Source organism: Meles meles, chromosome 2 (assembly GCF_922984935.1).
Source record: "Meles meles chromosome 2, mMelMel3.1 paternal haplotype, whole genome shotgun sequence".
Lineage (NCBI taxonomy): Eukaryota > Metazoa > Chordata > Mammalia > Carnivora > Mustelidae > Meles > Meles meles.
In genome coordinates, this window is record NC_060067.1 from 149,589,426 (window position 1) to 149,601,439 (window position 12,014).

The window sequence follows — 12,014 nt, forward strand, 5'->3', positions numbered from 1 at the left end:
ATGGTAGAATATAATGGATGACATCTAAAGTTTCTTTTAAGATTCAAAAAGCTTGTACCTCACTAATACAGTAAAAGTAACAATTACCTTAACATAACCCTTAAAGACTACCAATACTTCTGGACTATTTTTAAATTTATTTAATCTTGAAAATATAGCAAAATCTCATGAATTAGCCATTCTTAATTAAGCTGTTCGTTCTTGCTTTTTAAAATGAGAATACTATCAAAAACAAATATTTTGGTATTCCTTTCTCCATGACTTAGAGTAATTATAGAACTTTTCTAGAACAGCAAGAATCTCAGTAACTGATTTTATAGCCAAAATTAACTTGAAAAAATATTGATAATAATACATTATTCTACCATTAACAAAATAGGATCATTTAGTGACAAAGAAGTAAGAGAAATTAAGAGCAAAAATCTGGTCTTATCTCGGGGCGCCTGCGTGGCTCAGTGGGTTAAAGCCTCTGGTTCGGCTCAGGTAATGATCCCAGGGTCTTGGGATCGAGCCCCACATCGGGCTCTCTGTTCCTCGGAGAGCCTGTTTCCTTCTCTCTCCCTCTGCCTGCCTCTATGCCTACTTGTAATCTCTGTCTGTCAAATAAATAAAATTAAAAAAAAAAAAATCTGGTCTTATCACTATACTTTAAAGAAACTAATGGGAAAAAAGTACATGCCTAGAGAACTATGAAGCCAATTTATTTCTTTTAAAACCTTCTTTTATCTTTAAATGATCCACAGAACAGCTTACCCATTCGAACCACAGGGCAACTCTTTTTGCACTCCTGCCGACATTTCTTAGGTTTACATTTGTCATGGTTGACAATAGCAATTCTTGTTAATTTATCCGCCATAATTCTAAGAAAGTAAGAATATCCAGCTCTTCTATTAAAGAAAAATTAACAAAATTATGGCACAGTCAATGCAATTAGTTAAGAGAATTGAGTCACAGGCATAAAAGTTAGAGAGGAGAACATAATTTGTCACTATATTCAGATATATATCTGAATCTATCTGGAACTACTAAAAAAACTAGTAAAAGCAATAAAGTAATTTTGTAGGGCTGAGAAAACAGTATCTTACATATATACTACTAATCATAAGATTTATATAAAAAAAGAAAAAACACCATTTTCAATGGTCACAAAAAAGAAAAGATCTAGGAATCAAGTTAACAAAAATATATACACTTGAGAAAACTTTCAAACCATAACTGAGAAACATAAAAGACCTGAATAAATAGAATGACATACTGTCTCAGTTTTTATAATATAGAATAGTCAATACCAGATTTCAACCTTCCCTAAATTTATATTCAATCCAATTTCAAAGAAAAACAAAACAAAACAGACAAACCAAACCGAGAGTTCGTATGCAAAAAAATGGCTAGGAAAAGGAAAATGAACAAAGGGGATGGGGAAACTATACTTGCTAGATGGACAAAAATGATATAATGTCTCTGTAATTAATACTGATACCAGTCCAATAAAACAGAATAGGAGCTGATGTGAAAAATACATAATAAAGATGTTTATTCCCTCCCTCAAATTAAGTATTACTTCATGTCTTATTTGATTATTAATGATGCTACTAATGGAAGTTATTATTAAGGCTGTGATCATGATGTTCATCAAGGGGAAAAAATAAAACTGCATTTCTCTGGAAATTTGTAATATGGCCATGGTGAATTTTATGCTAACAACATTAAAAGGAAAAGAGGACCAAGGAACCGTAAGTATAGACTGCGCTCACTTTTAAAGCTTTTATAAATCTTGAAAATTCACAGTGCCATCAATTATGCAACTAAGGTCAAAGGGAACTTAAAAATCTTCTATAATACTGGGCTTTGTGACAGACATCAAATTTCTTAGCATAGTGATTCAAGTAAGTAATTCCAAAAACTATCTTGAAATTCCAGGTTATTCCAGTATGTAATGGTAGACCCTGAAGCCAAAAGGCTACCTGGTGACAAAAACAGTCCGTTGGCTTTTTCTATCAAGGGCTGTGATAATTCTGATTTCTTTCCTTTTTTTTTTGACTGACTGCTTCCCTTGGAGAGGCTTGGAGAGGGATAAGACAGCATGTTCCTCAGTGCTGCTCCCAGACTATCTTATATCTCTCTCCTCACTAAAAAGTCAGCTTTTGCTTCTCAGATCATCGAACTACGTTAGTCATTCACTGACCATCAAATCTCTCCCTTCCATTTAAGGACTTCTACTCTGGGCTATTTCTCACTCTCTTTTACAGCTCCTGTCATAATTTTTGATTTCAGCATGTTCACAGATGATCTTTGTATTAATAGCTTGTCTTCTTAGTTCAGTAACCTCTATCCTCCAGTGATCTTTCACCCTTCCTCAACCTTCTCATTCCTTTGGTGAAATCCTTGATCTTGTTATTACCAATAACTGCAATCCTTCTATAACCTCCATTTCAAATACCCCATTTTCCAACCACCACTCCTATCTTTTCAGTTTACCCCATTGTACCCAACAGTCCAACAACCCTTTGAACTCCCCCATTCCCTAGACTTATTGTATCTTTTGATTCTATCACATTTTCACTGTCCCTCAGTTCTTGTATCTTCATGTCCCTCTGTACCTGGCTAAATACCCCTCAGTCATTTATACCCTTTACTACAATCCTGGTTACCTACCACTCTTCACCTGCACACATAAAGCTGAAAATGGGTAGACAAAAAGCCAAGCCATGCTGACTAGTGTCATCTCATGTGAGCCCTTATGCCAACCAGCAATCACATTATATATATTTGGTGGACAGTGAAGTCTACTTGCACACTAAAAGACATCTGCTAAGAGGAATATTCTAACAATTTTCTCCCGTCTTTCATATCACAAGTTATTCTTTCCATTGGCTCGTTCCTATTAGCATTTAAACATTCTATTATCTGACTCTATCTTTTCCCATTTCTTTATTTCTCCTTCCTTTTATATATCAAGACTACTTCAAAGAGTTGCCTATAGTCAGTGTTCCAAATTCCTATGTATTTTTTCTGGACTCCATTTCAGACTTTATTATGTGCCCATTATCCTATCAAAACACATTATCAGGTCACCGCTATTCTATACACAGGTAAAACAAACAGCTAATTAATGGTTCTTAACTTAGTTGGAACACTTACTGTATCTGACACAATTTATGATGTTTTCCTAAAGATAGAAAACCTTTCTTAACTTGGTTCTGGGACACAGCACTAATCTGATTTTCCTCCTATTTTCTTGGTCACTTTTCCACATCTTCTAGGCTACTGAAAGTTGAGAGGTGCTCTAATAGTCACATTTTTAAATCTATATTCATTCTTAAAGGTATTCTATCCTGATCTCATGGCTTTAAATCCTATTTATATGCTGTTAACTCCTCAATTTCTATCTCTAGCCAAGATACCTCTCCTAACCCTAAAATTATATATCTACTTGACTACTCAACATCTCTTCCTGAAGGTCTAACATGCATCTCCCAAACTGAATTCCTTATGTCCCCACCAAAATTTGCTTCTCTAGCAGTCTTGCCCATTCTGTTAAATGAGAAGTCCAGTCTTCCATTTACTCTAGCCAAAATTCTTGAAGTTATCTTTTACATGCCACAATAGCAAATTCTGTCCAATTTACCTTCATGAATCTGACCACTTCTCATCACTGTGGTCTAAGCCACCATTATTTCTCATGTGCATTACTCTAATGGCTTCCTATCAGGTCTTTCTGCTTTACTCTTACCTCCTTCTACGTCAACTCTTGACAGTTCCTTCTCACTACACAAGCCAGGATGATCCTTTTTAAGTATAAGTCAGATCATGTCACTCCTCTCAACACCTGCAGTGGCTTCCCTACTCATTTTGAATAAAAGCCAAAGTCCTTAAAATAACGAATGAGGTACTGATCAGCCTCTATTACTTCCTGATGTCATCTCCACCTATTCTAGCTCTTGTTCATTTTGCTCCAGCCACACTGGCTCCCTGCTGTTCTTAGCACACATCAGACATGTTCTTGCTTCAGGGCCCTAACATTTTCTATTCCCTCTGCTTTTAATGCTATTCCCCCTAGTGAGTTACAAGACTCATTACTTCAAGTCTTTAATGTTTATTTCTAACTATACTACCTATAGTATAGGTATAATATAGTATAGTATAGAATAGTACAGTATATAGGTATAGTATAATATAGTATAGAAATAAACTATAGTTTATTTTTAACTATACTAATGTTTATTTTCTAACTATATTACCAAAAAAATATACCCTAATGATTTTTTTTCTTCCGATTTGCTTCTTTAGCTCTTTCTACTATACCGCACAGTATGTATTTCATATATATGGGTACACATGGTTTATGTACATATTTATTGTGTGTATATACATGTATTTGTATATTCCTTCTCTCTATACAATATTTTTCCCATCCCAAGTAAAAGATACTCCATCATGAGGGCATGGATTTCTTGTATGTTCAGCCCAATGGCTAAACTAGTGCCCAGCACATCATAAAAGCTCAAATATTTCTGTTGAATAAACGAGAAAATGAATTTGGATATAGTAAATAATTTCTGATAGGTTAAACTGACTTCAGAAATATTGTCAATATTTCATAGTAACAGCTATCCACTAAAATACATACTGGAAAAAAAATTACCCAAGAGGAGACTAAGTATTTATGTAATAAACAGAATTATGGTAACTAAAAGATCCACCCTACCCCCTTAAAACCTTTAAAAACTGGTCCAGTTTTCACAATGACTAGAATAGAAAGAGATTAAATGACTTTTGAATTGCTACAAAAAAGCTTTCACTCTAAGTGATCCCTGAAAACTTAAGAGTTTTTAGTTATTAAAATAAAGCTGGACACCATACAAATTACCTGGTGAATGAATGTCATGAAGTTCCTTCTACAGGATAAATCTTTTATCACAAAATTGCTGATGCTAAACTTTATTTCTGCCAAACTACTGAAGTGTTTCATCTGGTATTTCAAACCATTTTAAAAACCAAGTGACTGAAAGTGATGATGTATAGAAAAATAAAAACATACCAGAGATGATTAATAAGCTGATTTGTATAAGAAACAGAGATAAATTATAATCTATTTAAGACTAAGGAATATAAATTCTTCGTAGAATTCTTACTTGTGTCAACAATAATGACTAAATTTGTATATTATTTTCAAGAACTGGGGAGGAGGGATTCCTACTTTCTTTTTCAGTGACATACAGCATAGTAAAGCCGCAGCGGGGGAGGTAGTACCAGACTGCTGGAGACAAAGAGGAATTTGAAGATATTTCAGATCTGAAGATAAACTGCTCAAAACAGGTACTCAAATAATGACCCTCACTGTCATTCTTCCAGCTGGGAGGAAAAAAGGAAGTGAGAGGCATTATGGAAAGCATTTTTGGTCTAAGACCAAAATTATCATAGCATCATGTGAAAGCACTTAAAAGACCGCTGTGAACGAATGACGCCTGATATCACATAAAATATTCCAGCCTATGGTTACTGTAAGTTATTAGTCTTATAAAACATGTAAGCTGGGAATGGTGCACAATTCTTGATTTCAGAGTCTTAAACTGAACACGTTTAGAAGGGACACCCAATTAATACTTTTTTTTCTTTCAGAAATTTATTAAATGTTTTTAAGAAATTGTTTTTAAGGGGCATAACAAGATTTTAAACACAAAAAACACACCCTTTTGGAACCAATACGGGTAAGAGCCCTTGGTTAACACTGACAAAACATTACTGTCAGGTAGCTGATACAGTACGGATATTTTCAGCACATGAGACAAATGTACTGATAAATGCAACACAACTACCACTATCATAAATGCCTAACTAGCAGTCTAACTAGAGGGTAAAACGACAAAAAAAAAAAACCACCAAAAAAACCCCAGCACAACCCCTCCCACTCCTCCCCATTGTTTTTGACAGTTATTTCTCACTCTTACGGACTTCACTACAAAAAAAAAAAAAAAAAAGAGAGAGAGAATAGGTTTACGTATTTTATGGGATGTGGGAATTAGCTTTAGCCATCGTGTCTACAAAGCAGGCGCCGTCGCGCTCCTGATCTCCTGCAGTTTATATAAAGACAGGGAACACAAGTCACCAAGAAGAAAGTGCCAAGTGTTTCTAAAAGCGCACCAAAAAAGCTACAGACGCTGAACTGGGAGATTACTTGGGATAACCGAATACACGTTGCTCTAAGAGAAAAGCAGAGCGACAACTGCCCATTATTTCTATAAAGACGGGGAACGGAGGATTCGACTCCATGGCGGCAAAATGCCATGACTCATTCCATAATTACCAAAGAAGCCGAAGAAGAAAAGGCTACGACTATCCTAGAATCAAATAGACACGTGTGACAATATATCCATTTTACTGTGTCAGGGTAAGGATGGGGGAAAAAAGAGATGCTTTAAGTTCTGAAGTTGCCTTCTCTGTAAGGTTCAGCTTTCGGGCAAGAGCGTAGTTAAGGGGGAGTGGAGACGGTCGCATCTGGATCTCTGAGATGGCATCTAAGTCCTTTCTGGTAGCCCCTGAGCGGGTGGCGAGCAACAGTGGCCGAGGTCCAGGTCAGCTGGAAGTGAGGAGTGATGTGCCTCCAAGCCCTCGGCGGCGCCCCCGCTCTGGCGGTTCCAGCTGTCCCTTCCGAGCCGGCTGCCGCGCACCGCAGCGGTCTCCGCCACCGACACCAGAGGCCTCACCAAAGGCTCTCAGAGAATGTCCCTACAGTCTTTAAACCGTGTGAGGCCGCAGCCAAACGCCAAACCCTCCCGGGCTAGTCACGTACCTGGAGAAAACGATCCCCTCGCGGAGGGGAGCTCAGAGGCCAAATCAGTTCTTCCTCTCACTGCTCCCCCACACGCCGCGTTCCTACGGCCACCGGCCAAAATGGCGGTGTTCAGCCACCGCCTCGCGCATGCTTTAGGAACGTAGTGCGCGCGCGCGACAGAAAGCGATAGGCGGAGCCCGGAACTTGGTCCTGCCGGCGAGAGCTGACGTCATTGATCTGCGACTCCAACTTAACGTCGTTGGGAAAGCCGGGCTGTCCTGAGTGGGAGTGGCACGGAGCTGCAGGGCATCTTAAAAAGCTGGGTTGCTGCAAGCCGGTTCTGTAAGCTGTAAGTGTGTGGGCTCCCCTCACCCCCCATTATGTGGAGACTGGTTCTAGCGCAAGTAGACTCGTTCTCATCCCAGTTCACAATCCCCTTTTTCCCTCCCGATCTCAGGGAGGCTGGATCTCAATGGCTGGAGAGCCATTGCCCATTCTAGCATTTCTACTAGAGGTGTCAACAGGGACCAGCAGAATCTGGTCCAAATACTGCTGGTGATGGCGATCTCTCCTTGGCCTCAGCCCATTCTTAAGTGGGTGGCCAGGAACCCAGGCTTTCTGAGCTCCGTGTTTTATCCACTTGGTGGCGTCCAGTACTAAGTCGGGCAGTTGAATTCTGCTCCAGTGAGGAGATGAGTCCCTCCCTCCCTTCCTCTCTTTCCCCTCCCTCCTTCCCTTCCTTCTTTCCTACCCCTCCCTCCCTTCCTTCCTTCTCTCTTTCCTTCCTCTTTCTCTCTTTCTCCCTTCCTCCCTCTCTCCCTTCCTTCCTTCCTTTTTTTTTTTTTTTAAATTTTGTCCAGTTTAACGTTTTGGAACGGTTGACAACGACAGGATATTCAGCTTCTAGTGATAGTCACAGGTTTACTTGTCTCATCCTAGTTCTTCCTTAGCTTGTAGAAGGCGAATACTTTGGCTTAGGACTGCACTTATTCATTCAGTAAATTACTAATTGAGCATTTAAGTCTCAGGCCTTTTTGAATTTAACAGTCTAGGGATTCCACTCTTATTTAATGAGTATCATGTGCTGTGTGGAGATTAGGAAACAACTGAGATCTAAAAGGTGTCAAGGAGATGGTATATTGAATTACTGGTGAGGTTTATAATAGCGTATATAACCATGTTCAGTGTCTGTAACTTTGCACTTGTAAGCTGTTTTACATATTGCTCACTACTGGAGATTTTTTTTTTCATGTCTGCGTAGATTTACCAAGATAACAAAAGAAGTAAATTTTGAGGTTTAGAATGGGTCATTTATTCACTTCAATGCTTTGAAACCATTTTTCTGACATCTTCTATGTCATGTAAATGGAACTTTTGGCAACTTGGGAGAAGTGATTTTTCTGTGTCACTTAATGGATTATTTAAAATGGAGACCTGTATCTCATTGTGGTTTTGTTTGTATTTCTCTGATGATTAGTGATGTTGAGTATCTTTTCATATTTCTGTTGTGAGATAATCACGTTATGCCTGTCAGAATGGCTAGAATCAAAAAGACATGAAATAAGAAGTGTTAGCAAGGCTGTTGGAGGAAAAGGAACCCTTGTGCACTGTTGGAGAGAACGTGAATTGGGCACTATGGAAAACAGTGTTTTAATTAATTAATTTTCAAAAAATTGAGAATAGAATTACCATATAATCCAGTCACTCCACTACTGGGTTATTTACCCAAAGAAAGCAAAAATGCTAATATGAAAAGATATGTGCACCCCTGCATTCACTGCAGCATTATTTACCATAGGCAAGATGTGGAAGCAACACAAATGTCCACCAGTAGATAAATAGATAAGGAAGATGTGGTATACACACACACACACACACAAACACGATGAAATATTAGTCATAAAAAGAATGAGATCTTGCCATTTGCAACAACATGGATGGACCTAGAAGGTATAAGACTAAGTGAAATAAATCTGATAAAGACAAATATATGATTTCACTCAAGTGGAATTTAAGAAACAAAACAAAAAAATAAACAGACTCTTAAATACGGAGAACAAACTGGTAGTTGCTAAAGGGTACGTGGGTAGGAGAATGAGTGAAACAGATAAAGGGGATTGTGAGTAGACTTATTGTGGGGCACCTGGCTGGCTCGGTTGGTGGAAGGTGGGACTCTTTTTTTCTTTTTTTAATTAACATATAATGTATTATTTGCTTCAGGGTACAGGTCTGTGAATCATCGGTCTTACATAATTCACAGCACTCACCATAGCACATACCCTCCCCAGTGTCCAAAACCAAGCCACTGTATCTCTCCCGCCCTGACCCCCAGCAACCTCAGCTTGTTTCCTGAGATTAAGAGTCTCTTATGGTTTGTCTTCCTCCCCGGTCCCATCTTGTTGCATTTTTTCTGTCCCTACCCCCATAACCTCCACCCCCCCCACCTCTCAAATTTCTCATATCAGAGAGATCATATGATAATTGTCTTTCTCTGATTGACTTATTTCGCTTTGCATAATACCCTCTAGTTCCATACACATAGTTGCAAGTGGCAAGATTTCATTTTTTGATGGCTACATAGTATTCCATTATATATATATATCCCACATCTTTTTTTTTTTTAGAAATTTTATTTTATTTTTTAAATTTATTTGACAGACAGATCACAAGTAGGCAGAGAGGCAGGCAGAGAGAGAAAGAGAGAGAGAGGAGGAAGCAGGCTTCCTGCTGAGCAGAGAGCCTGATTCAGGGCTCCATCCCAGGACCCTGGGATCATGACCTGAGCCGAAGGCAGAGGCTTTAGCCCACTGAGCCACCCAGGCGCCCCACCCCACATCATCTTTATCCATTCATCTGTTGATGGACATCTAGGTTCTTTCCATAGTTTGGCTATTGTGGATGTTGCTGCTATAAACATTTGGGTGTACATGCCCCTTCGGATTCCTACATTTGTATCTTAGGGTAATTACTCAGTAGTGTGATTGCTGGGTCATAGGGTAGCTCTATTTTTAACTTTTTGAGGACCCTCCATACTGGTTTCCAGAGTGGCTACACCAGCTTGCATTTGGAAGGTGGGACTCTTGATCTTGGGGTTGTGGATTTGAGCCCCATGTTAGGTGTAGAGATTACTTAAAAATAAAAATTAGGGACGGCTGGGTGGCTCAGTTGGTTAAGCGACTGCCTTCAGCTCAGGTCGTGATTCTGGAGTCCCAGGATCGAGTCCCGCATAGGGCTCCTAGCTCCATGGGGGTCTGCTTCTCCCTCTGACCTTCTCCCATCTCATGCTCTCTCTCTCTCTCTCAAATAAATAAATAAAATCTTTTAAAAAAATTAAAATAAAAAAAAGAGGAGACTTATTGTGAGGAGGACTGAGAAATGTATAGAATTGCTGAATCATTATACTGTACACCTGAAATTAATATAACACTGTATGTTATTTATACTTTAATAAGAAAATAAATTATCAAAGTAAATTTACATTCAAAATAAATAAAATGGAAACTAATGTTTATATATTCTTGGAATATAAATATTTCCAAGAAAAAAGTCATTTGAATAAAGAATTTTTACTCAGAGGGGAGCCTGACTGGCTCAGCTGAGGGTGCATGCAACTCTTGATCTCAGGGTTGTGAGTTCAAGCCCCATGTTGCGTACAGAGATTACTTAAAAATCTTTATTATCATTTTTGAAGATTTTATTTATGTATTTGACAAAGAGAGAGAGAGAGAGCACAAGCAGGGGGAGGAGAAAAGGGAGAGGGAAAAGCAGGTTTACCACTGAGCAGGGAGCCCCATATGGGATCATTACCTGAGCCAAGGGGAGCTCTTAATTGACTGAGACACCCAGGTGCCCCTTAAAAATAAAATATTTTTTAAGAAAGGACTTTTTACTCAGGTATAGAATTATACAGCATTTTAGCATTATGGATCAAGTTGACCCTTATTACAGGTAAGAAAATAAAGCCTAGACCTGCCCAAAGTCTAGGCTAGTTAAAGGAGAGGCTGAAGTTAAAACCCTGATCTCATGCCCTTTGGCTACTGTACTCTACTGTTGTGCACATCTTGTAAGTCATAATACATTTTGGAAACAAAAACTGAATTCCCAAGATTTTAAATTACCGTAATTGAGTCATGTTACTTGCATTTGAGAAATAGGTTAATATCAAGTGTATATAAGTGATATATTTTGCTATTAGATTTTAATTTTTAGCCTTTGTAGAAGATGCTCAGATCCTGGTATAATGTGGGTATTTTTGTTTTCTACGTAGAGTATTTAAAAAATGACCACACCAAACAAGACACCTCCTGGTGCTGACCCTAAGCAGTTGGAAAGGACTGGAACAGTGCGGGAAATTGGGTCACAAGCTGTTTGGTCACTCTCATCTTGCAAACCAGGTAAATCAAAACAAAACAAAAAAAGTTGTTTGTAATAATTACTTACAGTTTCCTCATACGTTGGATGCTGGACTTTAATATTCTTTTTTGTTTAGATGCTTTAATTCTAAGGTAAATTTAATTGAGTTTTTACTTGTTATGTATCTGTTCCCATTTGCTTTACTAATATCCACTTCAATTTAACTGCATATTTCATAAGGTTTCTTCTTACCCTGTTATATCTCTGCAATGATTTAGTTATTTGGTGAGCATTTTTTGTTGGCTATTTCTTTAGATGAGATAAGTGGGTGATACACTTTTTGAGTGATTAGGTCCTAAATAATTTTATTTTAATCTTGTTTGGCATAGAATTTTTGGGTGGCAGTCCTTTTCTCAAAAATTTGTGGATACTATTTCACCATTTCCTTTTTGTTACGAATAAGAAGGCCCAAGCTTGTCTCTCTTTTTTTCTAGGTGACTTGTTCGTTCTTTCTGGAAAGCATTTAAACTTTTTCTGTTCTTAAAGTTTAAGACTCTTGCCAGGATATGCCAAGATACTTGTGTATCTTTTTCATCTGTCTGACTTCTAATTTGATGGGCACTTTCAATCTGTAGACTAAAGCTCATAGAAAGTTTTCTAGCTTGAGGAACATTATAATGTTATTGATTTAATAGTCACTTTTCCTTTGGAAATTTGTTATTTACACATTAAGACTCCTATAGCAATATTCCCAACTAGACCTCCTTTTTCCTCTTAAGATTTCTTTTTCTTTCTTTTTATAAGTAATTTTTGACGTATAATTTATGCTCAATAAAAGTTAACCTTTTTATGTGTATAATTGTATGAATTCTAATGAACACATACC

The 12,014-nt window shown here is 37.9% G+C and overlaps 2 protein-coding genes across 4 annotated transcripts in view; one reads left to right on the plus strand and one right to left on the minus strand.

The window, feature by feature from the left end:
* Positions 1–6,926, minus strand: part of ABCE1 (ATP binding cassette subfamily E member 1) — a 31,462-nt gene extending 24,536 nt beyond the window's left edge. The window contains exons 1-2 of the mRNA XM_045998152.1: positions 6,794–6,926; positions 754–887 (exon numbers count right to left, since the gene is read on the minus strand). Of these exons, the coding sequence (XP_045854108.1) occupies positions 754–856 (103 nt within the window). The 5' untranslated portion in view covers positions 857–887; positions 6,794–6,926. The remainder of the gene's footprint in view (positions 1–753; positions 888–6,793) is intronic.
* Positions 6,927–7,037: 111 nt separating this feature from the next.
* ANAPC10 (anaphase promoting complex subunit 10) overlaps positions 7,038–12,014 on the plus strand; it is a 248,655-nt gene continuing 243,678 nt past the window's right edge. For all 3 annotated transcript variants that reach the window (XM_045998509.1, XM_045998508.1, XM_045998507.1), the window contains exons 1-2: positions 7,038–7,124; positions 11,043–11,169. In XM_045998509.1, coding sequence (XP_045854465.1) covers positions 11,055–11,169 — 115 coding nt within the window. In that variant the 5' untranslated portion in view covers positions 7,038–7,124; positions 11,043–11,054. The remainder of the gene's footprint in view (positions 7,125–11,042; positions 11,170–12,014) is intronic.